Raw genomic sequence first — 20,537 nt, 5'->3', positions numbered from 1 at the left:
GAAGAAGGCGGAAGTTGTCATAAACAGCAACGGCGCGCCAAATTCACGCAAAACATCAACTTCACTGCAATGCGATCTTTTAATACCTGCTAACTCTCTAAATTGAATAGGCTGCAGCGGTGATAACATCGTTGCCTGTAAATTAGGAAAACCACGCTGGGCGAGGAATTAATTACAGGTAAAAACAACATTTATGCCTGTAACCTTTTTTGTTTACTTTTCCTGCATTTGTGCATCTTCATGACATGACAGTTTCATGACAGCGCAGCGCTATAACGTTACCGTCCCCATTGCTCAATGCAAGGGAATGGATAGATTCAAGCATTTAAACTAGCAATTTGACAGATGTAACATTATGTACCGGTATTTTTTAAACATGTTTGGAGCGTGTGTGGCTGATGTTTCCTGTGCGTGTTTCTACTAGTATGGCGGTGCCTTTCGTGCAAGGCTGGGACCTGGTGCAGACTCTGGGGGAAGGAGCCTATGGAGAGTAAGTTGCTTTCATTTAATTTCATTTAACGTTACAGCACCTACTTTGCCGTTCTTTCTAATGCCATTGCATCTCTGGCTGATAACCCCGCTAGCCGGGCGCTTCTCGCTCATACTGAGCATTAGCGCCCGGCGAACGTCAACGCATTTCCCATCTAAAACAATTTCAAACAATCGTGCCGCTCTCACGTCTAGGTATAAAAGCCAACCCTTACCTGAGCCAAACACGTGAAGTGAAGACGCTATCCGATGCCCGACATCCTCTTCTTTTAATAACATATAGTGGCCTCTTACAAATTGTTGCATATAATCAACTTTTCTGTCTTTGAAAAACCGAAAATCATTCAGCTTTAGCAACCCGGAACAACGACTCACGGTTTACTCACTACTCACTAATGCCCCCCACACTTCCTGAATGGTATTGCACCTACATTTTCGGTTTTTCAAAGACAGAAAAGTGGATTTTATGTAACCTCGCGTCACCAGGCTCTTCTCGGCGAGAAAGAGCCTGGCTCCCGCCCACAATTGATTTTGTCACCCTACTGGTTCCGACCTAGAGCCCGCCCTAGACCGGATGGCAGCGTTTCTAGCTCGTCAACTTTCACGTTAACTTGACAATTTGACCCAAGTATCAGAACGGCAAACAACAAAACAAAAGATGGACGTACCGAACGAAGTTTTTGAAGAAGTTCTTTTAGAAACATTGCGGATTCACAATCTCACATCTTTTAAGCCAATACAGAAGCTTTGCATCAGACAATTAATCGAGGGAAGAGACGTTCTCGCATGTCTACCAACTGGTTTTGGGAAAAGCTTAGTATTCCAAACCTGGCCGACGGTGTGTCGAGCCATATTGCATGAACGTTTTGTTTTATGTAACGCTAGCTTTGTTTTGATCAGGCTCTAGTTTAGGTAACATCACCGCGTCAAGCTAACGGCAACAAATACGTTGTTAGGCGCATTGCCATCCGGTGTTAATTCTGATTCCCGGGTTTACGCCCCCATGACAAAAAGCGGGGTGGAAGGTGCCCAGACTAGATTTTATGCAACAATTTGGAAGAGGCAACTATATGTTATTAAAAGAAGAGGATGTTGCATCTATTGGCTAGGCTGGTCATCACTTCACGTGTTTGGCTCAGGTAAGGGTTGGCTTTTATACCAAGACGTGAGAGCGGCACAATTGTTTGATGGGAAATGCGTTGACGTTCGCCGGGCGCTAATGCTCAGTATGAGCGAGAAGCGCCTGGCTAGCGGGGTAACTCTGGCTGGTGCCATTCAGTCAATTTTCTCACATCATGTGATCATGCTCTCCTCCATCTCTCCATGAATGATGTCTTGTTTGAACATCTTGAGGTAGTTTTCACGTGCTCTGAAGCGAGATATTCGCTCAGTTAATATAAGAATAAAGAAAAGGCTGGAAAGTTTGTATGATTTTAAAATCTGGTTTATTGTGACTGATTTGATGTAACGTAACCAGCCTCCTCTAGCGGTTTGCAACTAAAATATAAGGTGCATTCTGCCCTTTGTGTACAGATTCAAGGTTACATTTAAACAAGGTTACATTTAAATTCTATAAACTAAGCCTGTAAACAAAAACAAAGAACCCTAAATCCTCCCCTCCCTCCATCTTTCCCTGCACAGAGTGCGGCTGCTGGTGAACAAACAGACGGAGGAGGCGGTGGCGGTGAAGGTGATCGATACCTCTCAGGGCAAAGAGTGCGCCGACAACGTCAAGAAGGAAGTTCTCATCCATAGGGTAGGTCACTACTGAGAAGCCGTCGGAGGCTATATCTTTGCCGAAGCCAGCTATGGATCTGGCCAATGATCTGCCAGCACCGGCAACTGAGAGACCGTCAGTGAGAAATGAGAAGCCGACTATTGATTTGTCTTACCTAGCAGTCCACTGGATCATCTATTGGCTTGGCTGGTCATTAGCTTGTCTAGGCTGGCTATTGATTTGTCTTACCTAACAGTCCACTGGATCATCTATCGACTAGGCTGGTCATTAGCTTGTCTAAGCTGGCTACTATCTTGGAGAGGCTAGCAACTAGGGATGCACCGATCGATCGGCACGTGACCGGAAATGGCCGATTTTCACGTGATCGGCCTCGATCGGTGATCTGCGCCGGTCACTCTAAATAGCCGATTCTGTGAGCCGATTTTCACATGACGTGCGCGCACCCCAAAGCACCGAGACAGGCACCCAGCCACCACACCACACACGCCAGCATACCTTCCTCGTTGTGGATTTTTTTCACCGTCAGTGAAGTAGACAAATCTCGCAGTTTGTCACACATGCAAGTCGAAAATAAGCCGTGGAGACAGAGATGCGGCCGAGTCCCGCTCGGCTGGAGTCCAGTCTGAGCGGCTCGCTTCACCTCACTGGCCCCCCTCTCTCTGCTCTCTCTCCCCGGGAAGCAGTGCTGCTGCACCCGGCCACAGCGCACAGCCGGCTTGGCGAGGTGAACGCGAGCATTGTGTCCAGTATAACCATTCCCCGACCTGCCTTTTCCATTCCACATCAGCGCTGCTGCCTCAGCCTGTCAAGTCATGTTGTAACGTTGATACAGGAGAGACTATTTGTTTCGTATTGCAAATAGAACGACATGAGAACGACGGACATAATAATAAAAATGCATCGGACTCACAAGTGTGCAAGGATTTCTGTGCGTGACGATATTTTTTCGGATGGCAGATAAAAATACGCATACCAAACTTCGGACTGTGTGTAAACTCCGCCTGATATTCAGACTGAAGATCGTTACTGTAACTCATAAACTCATTTCCCCTCTACTCAAGAGGACTGGTCTGGAGCCAGTCTAAACTCCTTGTCCATGGATCATTTTGATGTTCTGTTGCACCTGTTTTCTTTTGGAAAAGTAAATGCATGATAGCTGTGGGATATAGGCTATTGGATTTAATTAAATTTTTGTATTCATTGTATTTGCACAAAAAAGCTCTGTCCAGTAGCCTAACCTGGAACACTTTTATTTTGAGATGTGTTTGAGTGAGATGGTCCTACTTCATGCAAATGATAAGAATTGTTTATTTGTTTATTTGGATCCCCATTAGATGTAAGAATTGTTCTATGAATCTTAATTTTCAAACAAAGTTACAAAAACGTTTGTGTAAGCTGTCAATTGTTGTTTTTAGAAAAAAAAATCGGAATCGGCAAAAATCGGTATCGGCAAGTCAGACTATTCAAAAATCGGAAATCGGAATCGGCCAAGAAAATGGCAATCGGTGCATCCCTACTAGCAACCCACTGGCTCATCTATTGGCTAGGCTGGTCATTAGCTTGTCTAAGCTGGCTACTAGCTTGGATAGGCTAGCCCATCCAATAACTAATCCAGTGGGTTGCTAGCTAACTGTAAACGGATTACACAGATGTTCAAGGAGTCTGAGACCAAAATTTGAGAATATTTTCAGACATTCTTAGAAAGATTTTCTCCAGAATTCAATGACTATTAGTGTAGGTAGAGAGATAACGGTGGCCAAAATGGTAATTCTTCTCCATTTTCTAATTGTTTTCACTCTCTTTGTAAATGAAAGAATGGTGATGTTTAGCAAAACTCTGGAGTCCCCGGACCCCATGTTGAGAACCACTGCCTTAGAATGTGCATCCTGTCCAGTGCTCAGCTATTTGAAATGTTTGGATAAGAAATTGTTTTGTGATGCTAGTGGAAGTCAGTGTGGTCAGAAATACTTCCACGTTGTGTGCCAAGCATAGACCGAAACCACGTTTCTGATTGAGCACCTAGTTGCTTCTTTTTTTTTACCATCATCTAACCAGGTAAGTTGACTAATGGCACCTTCGTAACCACCAAGAATCTGTGTTAAGTGAATCGTGGTGTCTGTGTGTGCTGTGTAACGTTCAGTACTTTTCAACAGATGCTCACACACACCCACATTGTACGTTTCTTTGGCCATCGGCAAGAGGGGGCGACCGTCTACCTCTTCTTGGAGTACTGCAGTGGAGGAGAGCTTTTTGACCGGATAGGTGAGACAGGCGGGGCTGGCGGCCAAACACAGGGTTGCTTTTCTACTTTGGGGTTGGCCCATATGGATTTTTAAAGGCCGATACTGATATTATCTTGGATTGAAATCCCACCTATGCATGATTTTTTGAGCCAATATTCAATATCTTTAAATTTGACTGGTTTCATAGCAAACATTTTAATTTTCTTTTTTTGTGATCAATTCAACATTTTAATTTTCTGTGTTTCCCGGAATTGTATTCTTAGGATGGAAAAGCGGGGTGACCCGACTCATCTATTCAGTGATAGGGGAAACTCAGGGATAGAGGCAATAAACGAGGATTTAATTGACAAAAAACATGATGGAACAATTTACATCACTAATTAATTATGAAAATAAATAAAAGTATCATCATTATTTTAAAGCCTGTTGTTATGCAGCTTTGGATGACATGCCTGGCCTGGTAACACTGTGATTATCTGTTGTATTTTTGGATGATGGTCATCCATTCAAGATATTACAAAAACCTGTCTTACTCGTGTCTTTCTCTCCGACTTAGAGCCCGATGTTGGGATGGCAGAGAAAGATGCGCATACGTTTTTCCAGCAGCTGATTGCGGCTGTGGTGAGTGAAGAAAGCTATTCTTTTGGTCTAACCTCCCTCCAATGTTCTGCTCTCTTTGCAATGTAGATAGAGGATATAATGATCTATACCAGCGGTTTTCAAAGTGTGAGGCGTGCCTCCCCTGGGGGGGCACGAGCCAACTTCAGGGGACGCGCGACGTGAAGCAGAAAAATAATTAAATTTTTTCATTTATTTAATGTGACTCATTGACCATGATCACATGGTATGGAGCACAAACAAACGAAAAAAAGGGCTTGCAACACAATTTTAGATAGCTCCCGTGGCGGACATTTATTAAGACATTTAAGACCAACAGTTTCGGCCTGGTTCGGGCCTTCGTCAGTGTCAAGTGAAAAATACATTTTCAAGGAAGTGCTTAAATAGCATTTTCATGGGTCTTTGTCTCCGCCTAGTGGTGTGGAGGCAGACCTAGGTACAATCTTCAGAGCAGTTTCACAAAGCATAAATCACATTCTAAGGAAAAGGAAAATGGTGGCAGAACCTATTCAGTGCTCCGAATGAACATACAATAGCTCTACACAGCAATCACTGCACAGTATATTTGCACAACATATTTTAGAACATATTTTTTAGAACATATTTTAGAACTGGACGCCATCAATCAGCTCCGCCCTCTAAGTATCTCACAGAGAACATTCATCCATACAGTCTTGTATCAAAAGGAAATAAAAGGCAAAAAACAACTGGAATATGAGTACAGCACAGAGGTCTCACAAGTAAGGCCTGACATCAAAGTCCTCATTGAGTCCAATAGGTGCCATGGTGCCCAAAAAGTCAATCCACCATAATTCTCTCTTTAGAAGGAGATTGTCCATGTTTCCCCCGCGTCTAGGGGCAGTAACATGTTCGATGCCCACGTATCTGAGTTGAGAGACATTGTGGTGTGCCTGCGTGAAATGGATGGCTACTGAGCTTTTTACATCACAGTTTCTGATTGTACTGCGGTGCTCTGCTATCTGTGTCTTAAGTGCGCTTGACGTCTTGCCCACGTAGGATTTCCCACAGGGACAGGTGAGCATATAAATAACATTGGTGGTTGTGCAAGATATCTTTCCTCTGATTTTAATCTTTTTTCCTGTTGGATGGTTAAAAACTTTGCATTTTGTTGTAAAATGGCACTGTGTACAAGCTCCACAACGTCTGGAGCACAAACAAAACATACAAAAACAATAAACAATGGCACACGGCATGGCTAGTGCATATGTCATTTGAACAGAGGCAGGACATTCTTCAAAAAAGTAGTACCGTAAATTCCGGACTATAAGCCGCACCGGTGTATAAGCCGCACCTGCAAAGTTGACTATTTTTTTCTTATATAAGCCGCACTGGACTATAAGCCGCGGGTGTTTTAACACATTGACTGCCAGACGTTTTTTTTTGCTGTAGGTAGCTTCTGCCAAGCCGTTTTTTGAGGATTATGGCTCATTTTATAAGAGCCGAGGATTCGTTTCAGCTTGGAGTTTGTGAACATACAATATCTCAAAAGTACTAATAGAATGTGTACTTTCTCTGTCTAAAAGAGTTAGTTTGTAGAGTTAGTAGTTATGTAAGCATTAGCAGTTGAATACAGCATGGTTTTAGCGTGAAAAAGAATATTCAGAGATAAACGGCTTTTTGTGAAATTGGATGGAACTGTCACTTTAACCATTCATTTTTGGCTCTCTCTCTCTCTCTCTCCCTCCCCCTCTCGCTCTCTCTCTCTCTCTCCCTCCCTCTCGCTCTCCCTCCCTCTCTCTCTCTCTCTCTCTCTCTCTCTCTCTCTCTCTCCCTCCCTCTCGAGTTGCTTCAACTCCGCCCTCCGTGGGCGGACAAGCTTGTCACCAGTCAGTGCTTTGCTGCTCTCCTGTGCCTGCATGTCTGGGCCGCTGTTTGAGGAAGTCGGGAAGGACTCGCTCGTTTGGAGTTTTGGTTGAGAGAAGTTTTTGCGATTCTGGTCATATTTATGCTGCGTGTTTCAAAGTGTGTTCCTCCAACTGTAATCTATCACCCGATCATAGTAGATCGGCTGAATCTATTATGTAAATTTGCAATCCCGCATCGCCAGCAATCAGCGCGAAAAGGAGAATGGCTGGGCTGAGAATGGCTTGACAAGTTAAAAAAATGCTTTCCTTCCTCTAGCGAGGAGAGCACTGTTGCCACTTAGTGGGTCGGTGGAATGGGTTGTAAACGTTCGGTGGCTCCAATAATTATATAAGAGATGTAAAAGGCTTAGATGCACAACCCACCGTCAAAAAAAAAAAATCGATGCCAAAAACGTGTAAACACGTTGTTGGCAGGGAACAGCTGGATTCTGAAAACGTGTTCATACGTTGTTGGCAGTGAATGAGTTAATGGTATTTTTTTTTTTTTTTTTTTTATTTTTTTTGTGTTTTAATGTTTAATTACCATATGTAAGGGTTCATGCACAGAGGGGATTGTCGGGAAAGAGATGGCTGTTTGAGGAAGCTCCCATTTATTAACATTTCAACAAAACATCATAACACAACACCACCTGTGTTGTTATTTACAGTGCACACAGTGTCATACAGTGTCATACAGTGTGGTGAAAAGAGGGCAAGAGAGGAAATTAAAACAGAAGTGGATTTATAGTTAGAAAGAGTGCTAAAAAAGAGAGATTTTTTTTTTTTTTTTTTTGAAAAAATCCATAGATAAGCCGCACCGTTATATAAGCCGCAGGGGCCAAAAAAGCCCAAAAAACGGGAAAAAAGGTGCGGCTTATAGTCCGGAATTTACGGTAGTAAGATCAGTTTAAACATAGATGGGCGAGTTAAATAATATCTGGGTAAATATAACTCTGAAATTCAAAATGATTGCATTCTTGCATTCAAACAAAATATGATACTCGTCTCCCACACAGTTGTCACTACAGAGGTTACAGATCCTCATACTTCTATGCATGCAGTCCTTTATATCTGCCAACAACCTTGGGGATTCTGGTGTTATTAATCAATCAGAGCGAAGGAAATCCACAGCTGTGCTGGTTGCACAGCTTCCGTTGATCAGGCGTAGGCGAAGCGCCCACAGTCTGTTGAGGTGAGCTCAGGCTGTCAGAGGAGAAACCAGGGAGAAGGAAATTATTATTATTTTTATTTTTTTGCTTGTTTCACAAATCTGATCGCGGCAGTTTTTTGTATGTACAGTATATCAAACACATATATGCTCATGTGTTTGTATCTGTTGGGGAGCTATTTCCGACAAATTTTACAAGATTTATGGGGCTGGGGAACTGTCTGTCTGCGCTGGCCAGCCTGGCTGCAGAAACAGGCCGTAGGCGTAGGGGTTGAACATGCAGAGAATGCAACATATACGTCTTGATACTAGGGGTGTGCCAACTTAGGCACCTCACGATTCGATTCGATTACGATTAAGGGTGCTACGATTCGATTATTAAACGATTATTACGATTAATCACGATTTTCGATGCATCTTTTTCACCAAGCAGGATTTTTTTTAAGCAAGGTATATTTGTCAGTATCCATTAATTAAAGTAAACAAACAAATGTTCCTCCATTTTCTTCAGTTGCGACTGAAGTCCACGCATCACATGTTACAGCCACCCTGCATGCTTTCTTCAGTGATTCCAGTTTCCAGTACTTCGGTTTTGGTCTCGTTTTACAGTTAAGGAACTGCTTTCCGGGCGAAATACCGTATTTTTTGCAAATAAAGCAAAAAAAAAAAAATGCAAAAAATTGCAAAAAAAGATACCGGCCGTATCTCTGACATCCCTGCTCTAGAGAATGGGAGCGACAGAGAATACGTGGCTTTCTTGATCACTAGCAGAGAGACTGCACGCAGCTAAAGGCCACGTCATATAGCCTATCTAAACCAACTCCCACTTCCTGTCTAACAAACCTTGTGCAACATCATACATCACATGACATTAGAGTAACCAGGGGTAACCACAATAACGACCTGTGACATATGTATTACACCTTGACTGCCCAAATTTCCCCATCGGGATAATACAGTTCCCCTTAGCATGCCTTAATTGCATTTCTTACAGGAGTACCTCCACGATAGGGGTATTGCCCACAGAGACATCAAGCCAGAGAACATACTGCTGGATGAGAAAGGTGAGGGAAGGCGATGTGCATGCGACCGCTGAAGGAATAGCTTTAGCTTTGGTTTGGATTCATTGTAGTTGTTGACAGTCTCTGCTGTTCTTCTTGACCTGAAGATAACCTGAAGCTGACAGATTTTGGCCTGGCAACCGTGTTTCGTAACAAAGGGCGAGAGCGTCAGCTGGCCAGACTCTGTGGGACACTTCCCTACGTGGCGCCAGAGCTTCTCAGCCAAATGGACTACAAAGCCCAGCCTGCGGATCTGTGGTCATGTGGGATTGTCCTCACTGCCATGCTGGCCGGAGGTAAGATAACAGTTTGTGGGCCCTATCGTCGCAAAAGCTGTAATTTAGCTTTTGCGCTGGTTTAACGCCGTGCGCAATGCAAATTGGGGGCGTGCACAAGCACACGCCTGTTATAATTGTACTGGACGTGCATGGGGTAGGCATGCCACATGCCAAACCAGGTGTTTCCGCGCAAAAATGTGGGGACAGATGGCATTCTCCTATCGTCAGCATGCGCGCAATTACTTTGTGCTAAGAGCTTTTAAAAGCACCTCTTACGCACTAAAATACCCCGCTGCGCTTGAGCGCACCATAATCTCCGTGCTGCACAGCGCAGTGCAGAGTAAAATTGCTTTTGGATATGTCATTATGCACAGACTTGCCACGCCAGGACATCAAATTCTGCTGCTAAAATTGGGTATTAGCAGATAATTCAGTGAGGCAATCAACTATAATTCACAGAGAAAACGTATCACATCACAAAGAGGGGTTAATGCAAATGAATTGAGAAAACTTGTTGGACAATGGACATTGTAACCTACTTGCAATAGGCTATTCACCTTCACCTGTCCCATAACCCGGAGGGTCGTTGGCACCACACAGACGATCTGTCGACAAGCTCTCTCCATCTCTCTCTGTCCTCAGCACGAGTGGGCAGCTGAACTCACATGGTTTCACAGAGTATATATATATATATATATATATATATATATATATATATTATATATTTCCCCTGATTTTTTTATCCCCCATTAGTGCCAATTTAAATTTATTTATCCTGGTTGCTGCTCCACCCTCTGCCAATCTTGGGAGAGCCTAAACTGGCTCCATGCTTCCTCCGAGATATGCGCAGTAGCCAGCCGCTTCTTTTCACCTGACAGGGGAAGCTTCAGCGGTAAGACATAACATGTGGGAGGATCACGCTATTCCAACGAGTTCTCCTCCCTCCGAACAGGCGCCCTTAACGACCAGAGGAGGCACCACTTCAGGACCAGGATATTGCATGTTTTGGTGAGGGGTTCCTATATGAAGGAAACCCCCAGGCGCTTACTGTGGCCGAAAGCTTCTACAACTTACTGCTTAGCTTTCTGATTTACTGTACTGATTTTGAAAGTTGTGAAGGTAAAAATGTCCCCAAATTGCATAGGTTTGAAATGCCAGGATGTGAATTATTTATCAGAATACTATCCAGGAAGTAGGGTTGGGCAATATAATTCAATATTATTGTTTATAGTCTTTAAGTGAAATCATAAACAATACAAACAGTACTACAATACAATACAATAAAGCACGAAAGAACAAACACCAAAAGAAAAGGGGGAAAAATGGGGGGGGGGCAGAGACTGCAGAGCAAACCACATCTAAACTTGAGAGGCAGCTGAATTTGTGCGAAACCATAAGATCAAGAACACACGACCATCTGGCAGGGTCAGGTTAGGTTACAGTCATTTTATTTAACAGATAATACATAGTAATCTGCCGTCAAACAATTTATTAAATCGTATGTGGTCTACCGTATTCAGAATTGTCCTAATTACAGTCCAAGGACCTTCAAGTCCACTGTTGAACTTCTGAAGGGTTATAGCTGCTTGTTCCATTGAAATCAAGTCCAGATAGTCCTTGAGCCAGTTCTCCAAGTTGAAACAGTTAGGATTCCTCTCTTTCCAATTGATGAGTACGGTAGTATTGTCCCTTTGACTGAGAGACATGCTAGACCGATCAGGCGTTGAATCATTGAAGAGTTGATTCCAACCACCTTACTGCCCAGTGAACACATACCCTGAAGAAGGCTGTTTGTGCCGGGTCATGTCCCAGCTCTTTTAACATGCACTAGCTATGTTTTTAAACCTTTCAAAATGATATAGCCATCTACAGTAAATAAAGGCTTTTTACTTTCTGCCAGAAGAGTGCCTTGGACCTTTCTTTTTTTAACCTTTGTGATCCTCACCAAAGAGCACCTTCACCACGCCAGTTTTGGACTTCCGAGCACTCTGGACCTTTAATCCTTACACCGTAGGACATATTGGAATGTTTACACAAAGAATAGACTTTAGAAAATTAAAATCTTCGAACCAAAAACCTTTTACTGCTGGACAGTGCCACAAAGAATAACGTTTCGGTCCAAAGACCTTCATCAGAATCTGATGAAGGTCTTTGGACCGAAACGTTATTCTTTCTGTTAATAAACCTTTTTGCAAGTGGAGACAGTGTGTGAGAGTTTTACACTTAACATTACTGTGCATTTCAATGTAATTTGCATACATAAGGCATAACGTGATATACTCTATCAATAGTGAAAAAAGTGTTCATGATTATCGTAATACTGATTTGTCTACAATATTCATATTTCATGTGAACTTTCTCCACAAATTGAGAAAATGTGTCACTCAGCACATCAGCAGGCAGGGCCCGAAATTAACTTTTTCACCCACCGGCCAGTGGCGGGTAGATGGAAAAAATCTACCCGCCAAGCATATTTCTTACCGGCCAAAAAAAAATGCATTTTTGTGTCCCATATATCCATATATATATCCATTTTTTCAGTACATTTCAAGTAGATAAGGTATTACGTTGAAGAATACACACTTAAATAAGAGGCCAGAGTAAAATTTTAAGCAAATTATATATATTTTAATATATTGATTGATGATTGATTAATCAATACATGTCAAGTCAATCTTATCAATACATGTCAAGTCAATCTTGAGCTTAAATTGTAGACGCCAAACCTAAAATCTACCCGCCATTGGCGGGTGGCGGGCTCTAATTTCGGGCCCTGTCAGCAGGCATTTCTAACATACAGTGTTATTATGTGTTTCTTATTTTATATTAAGGGAATATTACTGTAATTTAGTGTTGAGCTATTTTTGTTTAATGGAGCCAGCAGTCCAAGGCTTTCGTATGCAACAAGCATTAGAAATCATTGTGTCTGTGCAGTAGAAACACTTGGTCATGGTTTACTATGAGGCTTTTGTTTCAGAGTTGCCATGGGATCAGCCCAGTGAGAGCTGTCAAGAGTATTCAGATTGGCTTCAGAAGAAAACCTATCTGCCGCCTTGGAAGAAGATAGAACCAACACCGCTCAGTAGGTCCCAAAAGAAAAACAGCACGCTTGTCTTGTTGTTACCTAAAGTGACCTAAACACTTTACACCTCCTTCCCACTTCTCTCTCCAGGTCTATTGTCCAAATTACTGTTGGCCAGTCCAGAGGGACGCATCAGTGTCTCCGACATTAAGAAAGACCGCTGGTATACCCAGACCTACAGACCAGGTACTCAAAGCTGCTCCCAAAACGGCTCCTGCCTAACATGTCCTACCAGTGTTGGGGGTAACTCATTACAAAAGTAACACATTACATGTAATATATTACTTTTAGCAGTAACTCAGTAATATAACTTATTACTTATATGTTTTCAGTAATATTATACCAGTTACTTTGTCAAGTAACTCAAGTTACAAATTGAGTTACATTTTATTTAAATCAAAGCACATATTTAAAAAAGATACAATCATTTCCTAATCAAACTGTGTTTTTATGCAAATAACCACTACAGATGACAATAACAAAGGAAAAGAATAACATTTAGAATTTCGGATTGTTTACACTGACTTCAAGGCAGTTGAAATTATTTTTCGGGATGGTTCCGGGGCAGCGAGCAGTCATTCTGCTGCTGCTGTTGTTTTGGTCAAAGTAATGCAAAAGTAGTGTAATAAGTAACGAGTTACTCTACACAGAAAGTAATATTGTAAAGTAACTTATTACTTTCAAATGAAAGTAACTAGTAATATGTAGTATATTACATTTTGAAAGTAACTTGCCCAAAACTTTCCTACTCAGTGGATTCACCATTAGGATTTAATGTACACTACACTGATCTCTGTTGGTGTGTTTGGCTAGGTGGAAAGCGCACGTCGGATTCCCTCGGCTCAGCAAACAAACTTCTTCGATCCGATGCAGGACTCATTTCCCGAGCGAACAGGTCAGAACGTTTTGTCTTCCGTCTTCCTCGCTGTATCTATCTGCTGTATTTTTCTTTTCGTGCTTTGTAACCGTGAGCCCGTCCTGGCTGTCCTCTACTTGTTGTAGTGATGACAGGATGCAGTTCTCCACCTCGCAGCCCGACCCCGGCTGTATGTGGGAAGCCATGTTGTTGATCGGACAAGCAGACGGCCAGGTCAGCTTCTCCCAGCCCGCCAAGCCTGAGCACATGTTGCTGAATAGCCAGCTGCTCGGCACTCCAGGAGCCAGCCAGGTGATTCACATTATCCTACATTCACACACTTGGTCAGGTGAAATGTCAACTTTTCAGGAACTAAGGAAAATAGTTTTTTTTTTACTTTGCCCTGTGGAACTTTACCCTTGTTTTCATAAGCCCAAGAGGTTGCAGAATTTCTCAACCCTCTGAGTAGCATGTCACTCTTCAACTGAAGTGAAAACATGAAAATCAAGAGTTACATGGTTTTCACATGACAATAGCAATATATAAGTTTTCATGTTTCATATCTGTCAACATAATGGCAATTAACCCTTTGTGTGTATGGGTTTGTGTGCGCTCTGTGCTGAACATCCCAGATCCGTGCACTTTTGAAATGCTTCTAAACTCTTCTTGCCGTCTGTGTGCAGACCCCCTGGCAGAGGCTAGTGCTAAACTCTTCTTGCTGTCTGTGTGCAGACCCCCTGGCAGAGGCTAGTGCTAAACTCTTCTTGCTGTCTGTGTGCAGACCCCCTGGCAGAGGCTAGTGCTAAACTCTTCTTGCTGTCTGTGTGCAGACCCCCTGGCAGAGGCTAGTGCTAAACTCTTCTTGCTGTCTGTTCTTGCTGTCTGTGTGCAGACCCCCTGGCAGAGGCTAGTGCGGAGAATGACGCGCTTCTTCACCACTGTGGACGCTGACTCCTCCCTCTCGGCCCTGAGAGACGCCTGCATCAGCAAGGGGCTTACCTTCAAACACAGCTGCGCTAACCAGGTACATGTTGCTACCTGTACACACACACACACACACACACACACACACACACACACACACACACACACACACACACACACACACACACACACACACACACACACACACACACACAGCAAGCTTAACACTAACCTCCCACAGATGCTAAAGTCCATCATTCAGATTGCTTTAACACCTCTTTCTCCACAGGTGACAGTGAGCACACTGGACACATCATTCAGATTGCTTTAACACCTCTTTCTCCACAGGTGACAGTGAGCACACTGGACACATCATTCAGATTGCTTTAACACCTCTTTCTCCACAGGTGACAGTGAGCACACTGGACACTAGGGATGTCGAAAATCATAATTTTTTCTTGACCGACAACCGACCCTCATTAGCCGACAATTGGTCGGTTAACCGAGAAGATTAAAATGTGCTATTTGACTGTCTGTGCCCCATTAAACCATTACCACAACAAATGCTTGATTTCTTTTCATTAGAAAGCGTTTATTTTTACATCTACAAGCAGAAGAAAACACATTAACAAAACGAGAAGACAAGTTAATCCTCCATCCGCCATCTAAACAAAAACATTCCTCTGATAGGCTACAGTATACTGCTTAGAGCTGCACGCATTGCATATTAAGGGCACGTCAATTGACACGCAGCTGCCCCGTGAAGTACTGTTTGAGCGGATGACAGCCCAGGCTGCAGGGCGCACACTGACGAAGCGCGCATCACTACAGTATCTTCTACTTTTAGCAATAGTCTCACTAATCCCACAGTGGTTTACCTGCTTTTGAGATCTGCAAAAAATAGTTTGCTTCTGTCTCACCGCTTCTCCCTCTCTTCACACACGCGACGAGGGCTGTGCTCTCTGTGTGTCTTGCAGGGCTCCACAACATTATGAAGACCAGTCCGCACTCCGCACGCAGCTGTTAGTTGTCAATGCAGTCTACAAACAATCCGTCTCTTGTTGTGAAACAATTTCTCCGAACTGCCATATGTTGGACAGTAAAGACTAACGTTAATTGATACTTTTCAATCATCAATTTAACACCTCTTTCTCCGCAGGTGACAGTGAGCACACTGGACACATCATTCAGATTGCTTTAACACCTCTTTCTCCACAGGTGACTGTGAGCACACTGGACACATCATTCAGATTGCTTTAACACCTCTTTCTCCGCAGGTGACAGTGAGCACACTGGACACATCATTCAGATTGCTTTAACACCTCTTTCTCCGCAGGTGACTGTGAGCACACTGGACACATCATTCAGATTGCTTTAACACCTCTTTCTCCGCAGGTGACAGTGAGCACACTGGACACATCATTCAGATTGCTTTAACACCTCTTTCTCCGCAGGTGACAGTGAGCACACTGGACACATCATTCAGATTGCTTTAACACCTCTTTCTCCACAGGTGACTGTGAGCACACTGGACACATCATTCAGATTGCTTTAACACCTCTTTCTCCACAGGTAACAGTGAGCACACTGGACACATCATTCAGATTGCTTTAACACCTCTTTCTCCGCAGGTGACAGTGAGCACACTGGGCACATCATTCAGATTGCTTTAACACCTCTTTCTCCACAGGTGACAGTGAGCACACTGGACACATCATTCAGATTGCTTTAACACCTCTTTCTCCACAGGTGACAGTGAGCACACTGGACACATCATTCAGATTGCTTTAACACCTCTTTCTCCGCAGGTGACAGTGAGCACACTGGACACATTCAGATTGCTTTAACACCTCTTTCTCCGCAGGTGACAGTGAGCACACTGGACACATCATTCAGATTGCTTTAACACCTCTTTCTCCGCAGGTGACAGTGAGCACACTGGACACATCATTCAGATTGCTTTAACACCTCTTTCTCCGCAGGTGACAGTGAGCACACTGGACACATCATTCAGATTGCTTTAACACCTCTTTCTCCACAGGTGACAGTGAGCACACTGGACACATCATTCAGATTGCTTTAACACCTCTTTCTCCGCAGGTGACAGTGAGCACACTGGACACATCATTCAGATTGCTTTAACACCTCTTTCTCCACAGGTGACTGTGAGCACACTGGACACATCATTCAGATTGCTTTAACACCTCTTTCTCCGCAGGTGACAGTGAGCACACTGGACACATCATTCAGATTGCTTTAACACCTCTTTCTCCGCAGGTGACAGTGAGCACACTGGACACATCATTCAGATTGCTTTAACACCTCTTTCTCCGCAGGTGACAGTGAGCACACTGGACACATCATTCAGATTGCTTTAACACCTCTTTCTCCGCAGGTGACAGTGAGCACACTGGACAAACGCAATAACAAGCTCATCTTCAAAGTGCACCTGCTGGAGATGAATCAGAGAGTGCTGCTGGACTTCAGACTGTCGAAGGTGAGTCTGAGTGTTGGGCTTCATGCTAACATCATCACCACATTCATTTGGAGACATTAGTATAATTACCGTTAACAAGTGAGACCATCGACGAGAACAAAGTATCCGCGGGGTCTTGAAAAGTCTTGAAAGTTGGGAATTCAATTTAGGGAAAATCAAGACCCTTGAAAGGTATTGAATTTCAACACTTTTTACGGAAAAGTCTTAAGTAAATGTCAAATTCAAGACCCTTTAAATGTGTTTAAATGTGTTATTTTTCGATGTGAATAGCATATATGTCCAAAGATTTTGATAAAAGTTTACGTGAATTCATTTATTTTGGTCCTCACAACAGCGCACATGTTTTGTTTATCAAGTCATTCTCCGCCTCCTCACCGCTCCCCACAGTATCATAAAGTGCCCAGGTCGCTTGACAGAGTGTATTTACGCCCCTCCCCCCAGCTACACGAGCAATCAGTGTAGCTGTGAGTGATCATCACTGACTGATTGCCAAGAAGTCATCAACTGTTTACAACCGTGCGTATAGGCTATTGTTGCAATTCAACGTGATAATGGCTGCTGAACGAGAAGAACCCGAGAACCCCCAGAACTTTTCCTCCGTCGAAAAATACAAATTTAACTCATTGAGTGCCAATGACGACTATAGTCGTCAATTCAAATAGTAACGTTGAGTGCCAAAGACGACTAAAGTCGTCAATTGCGTTTTTGACGGTGGGACGTGGATTAAAGCCTGATGCATCTCCTGTGAAAGTATGGTGGATGTTGAATGTGTAAAAGCTATTTTACAGACCCATTAGGTGGCGACAGTGCTCTCCAGATTACAGAAAGGCGAGGAAAAAACAGAGAAGAAGTCATGGGGAAACGGAAATCGCATCCGTATGCATCGATATGCATGAAGCATAACGTTAGCTGTGCCTGCAGCAGCCAATCTGCTGCCACAATTGAGCCCCTCCGTGTCCGCTGCGATAGCCCATCCGCATGATTTAGTTGTGGAGTTGTTATTATTCTCAACTGGAAGCATGGGAGCCGGTGACAAATACACGTGGAACGCTGTAAAAAGGGTGGATGTAGCGCACTTTTCAGTACACAGCAAACGCAGCAGAGAGCCACCAGAGACACTCCCACGGAGGAGGGGTTTGCAGTTGAGGGGGTGGGGGGGGGGGGGGGGTGGGGCACGCAGGGCAGCATCCAACACCGACCCAGACAGACCCAGACAGCAGGACAGGATTGGCAACACAAGCTAGAATATCTGATGCCCACCAGCAGTAAATCAAGACCAGCAAGAAGTTGCAACCAGCAGCGCACGCAGGGGCCAGCGCTGCTGGTTGCAGCTAAAAAATATTATTTTGCCAAACAAAATTCCTTTGTTTTCACTGTTTTATTGAAGGAAATTATTTTTGAGGTGTCACATCAGAAAATATTAGCTTCAGAGTCAGTGAATGTGCTTGAAATGCTTCATTTCACAAAAGGCTGAATATCTCAGCTTCTAATTTGAAACGTCTCTTTTTGCTGAAAACAACCTATCTTCTCCGGCTGATAACTAAAGAACGGAAAATTATATCAATAAACTTTTTTTTGCTGATGATACAATAGAGTCTCCTCGTTCTTTGTGCGTGTTCGGTGTTTACATAGTAATATCACACAATATTCTGTGGGCCTCGAGAAATCACTGAAAACGCTCTGAAACTCTGGCACTGGGAGCGTCCGTTCTCCAAAAGTGGCTGGCACTCAATGAGTTAATATTGTGGGAATATTTTGGGTAAAAGCACAGATGGCCAGGGAGGATTAAACATGTTGGAATGCCATCCTTATTTGCCAAATTCAAGGTACGTTAAAACTATACTATCAATGGTTAAAACGTTGTCTTGCGTCATCATACATCGTATGCTCACCAGCACATGGACAGAGGCTGTGTGTGTGCATCAACATTGAAACTATGACGCCACAGGTCTCTTTCTGAGGAATTGTAGCATTGTATCAGTGACAGTTGATCAGTGTTTCTCACGCCACAATAGAGTTTGACTAGTCTGCCACATATATTCATTTCAATTCAACCTCTTCATTTTGCTCTCAGAGTGCACCAGATTGATGCATCTTACTTTAAAATGTACAGGGTCCAGGGTCTATCCACCATGATCTCTCCAAATCCTCAGGGAAACACTGTTGTGTGCATGTGTGAGTGAGTGAGTGAGTGAGCGAGCGAGTGAGCATGTTATTGTTATAAATATACTTTTTTTTTTTTTAAGTTTAAATAAACCTTGCCTTTGGGTTAGTCACGCAATTTATTCTCCAGAGCTTTATTCCTTCCCAGCCTATCTGAATTCTGTTGTATTGATACAGTGGATAGAAGTTATGGCAAACTATGACCGTTTAGTTTTGCAATCTCAAACTCAAAATGTATAGTAATTGTGTTAGTTGAAGGTGTGTCGTTGATGTAATCGGTTACAGCTCGAAGTGGCAATGGGGTCTTGAAATTTATTGGAAGGGTCTTGAAAAATTTAACTTCAGGATTCTGCATATACCCTGGAGAAGATTGGCAGCCTCTAATGGCTTCTACACGGTTTTGCACAGTGGGCCACTGTCAGGAATTTAGCAGGAATTCTGCTGGTATTGTTTTATGATACAAAAGGAGATTGTTTTATGGCACAAAACAGGAAGGCGGTTGCTGTCACTCCAGCACAAATGGAGCGAAATCTAGTTTCTCATAATGGCAGATGTAAAGGAGTGATAGGCTCCAACAAGTTTATCTTCCACTGTAAAAGCAAAAAATAGAACTTGACTGAAACGTTTGACTATAAGTAGTTGGGTATAACCTAATGTTTAGGTCCAGCAGTAACTTGAACTCATCGGTTTTGTGAGAGCCTGCGTTCACCTAAGTGCGCTTTTTCTGTGTGCATTTCCAGGGCGACGGCCTGGAGTTTAAGCGTCTCTTTGTGAAGATAAAACAGAAGCTTGGTGACATCATCAGCACTCAGAAGATCCTGCTCCCCATCATATAACCGCCCTCGGTCCTTATAAACGTGTGTACAGGCGGGGGAGAAGAACCGCACGCATCAGGGAAGATCCCTGGTGTGGACATTGGAGAGAAAACCTGTATATACTGTAGTTAACTTTTCTCATCAGTCTGCTGTGGTCTGCTATTTGTTTCGATGTGTGTGTGTGTGTGTGTGTGTGTGCGTGCGTGCGTGCGCACACGTTTGTTTTTGTTGTACTTGTTGGGAAACTTCTATCCTTGTGAGAACCTGTTTAAATATTAAACCTTTGGGGTGAGGTTATTTTGGATACCGGATTAGGATTTGGGTTTAGAGTTTAGGTTAAATTTGGGTTGGGTTTAAGGTTAGTAGTCAGTGGAAGGTCCCCACAAGGATAGAAGTTTGTTTGAGATGATACAGTCCAGAGTCTTGAATAAATTATTAAAAAGACCAACTTTGTAAGCTTCATGCCAATGCATATTACATTACTTTGGTGTCCTGTCCTCTAAATGAGCACTCAGTCAGCAATTCATTATTTTAGAATCATTTTGGGGTAGATATTATAAAAAATATCTTCATAGTTAATTGTATGACAAGGAATCAATAGGGGCTTTCAGAGCCCCACAAGTACCCCACTTAAGTTGAATGATCATAAAAGTAAACAAACGGTAATATATACATCATTTTCTTTAATGTAGAAATGCACTGCTCACTTATTTCAACGTTTATTCAAAACAACAGTATGA

General features: G+C 43.1%; 1 protein-coding gene across 1 annotated transcript; it reads left to right on the top strand.

Moving 5' to 3' along the window:
• Positions 1-54: 54 nt before the first annotated feature.
• chek1 (checkpoint kinase 1) lies at positions 55-20,127 on the top strand. The gene is made up of 14 exons (XM_083634871.1): positions 55-178; positions 425-490; positions 2,131-2,245; positions 4,381-4,489; positions 5,027-5,091; positions 9,116-9,185; positions 9,290-9,478; positions 12,438-12,542; positions 12,633-12,728; positions 13,356-13,437; positions 13,545-13,710; positions 14,291-14,422; positions 16,718-16,819; positions 19,723-20,127. The coding sequence occupies exons 2-14, from the start codon at positions 426-428 to the stop codon at positions 19,816-19,818; spliced, it is 1,392 nt and encodes a 463-aa protein (XP_083490997.1). The 5' UTR covers positions 55-178; position 425; the 3' UTR covers positions 19,819-20,127.
• The last annotated feature ends 410 nt before the right edge of the window (positions 20,128-20,537 follow it).

This window comes from Poromitra crassiceps (genome assembly GCF_964638095.1).
Source record: "Poromitra crassiceps genome assembly, chromosome: 1".
In the NCBI taxonomy this organism is placed as follows: Eukaryota; Metazoa; Chordata; class Actinopteri; order Beryciformes; family Melamphaidae; genus Poromitra; species Poromitra crassiceps.
Note: the sequence above shows the minus strand (reverse complement) of the source record. Positions and strands in the feature narration are given on the sequence as shown.

Excerpts from the sequence above, each read along its gene's own strand:
- chek1 (XM_083634871.1), top strand. The coding sequence starts at position 426 with ATGGCGGTGCCTTTCGTGCAAGGCTGGGACCTGGTGCAGACTCTGGGG. Across the intron at positions 5,092-9,115 it reads AGCAGCTGATTGCGGCTGTG|GAGTACCTCCACGATAGGGG; the intron begins GTGAGTGAAGAA and ends CATTTCTTACAG. Across the intron at positions 13,438-13,544 it reads CTCATTTCCCGAGCGAACAG|TGATGACAGGATGCAGTTCT; the intron begins GTCAGAACGTTT and ends TACTTGTTGTAG.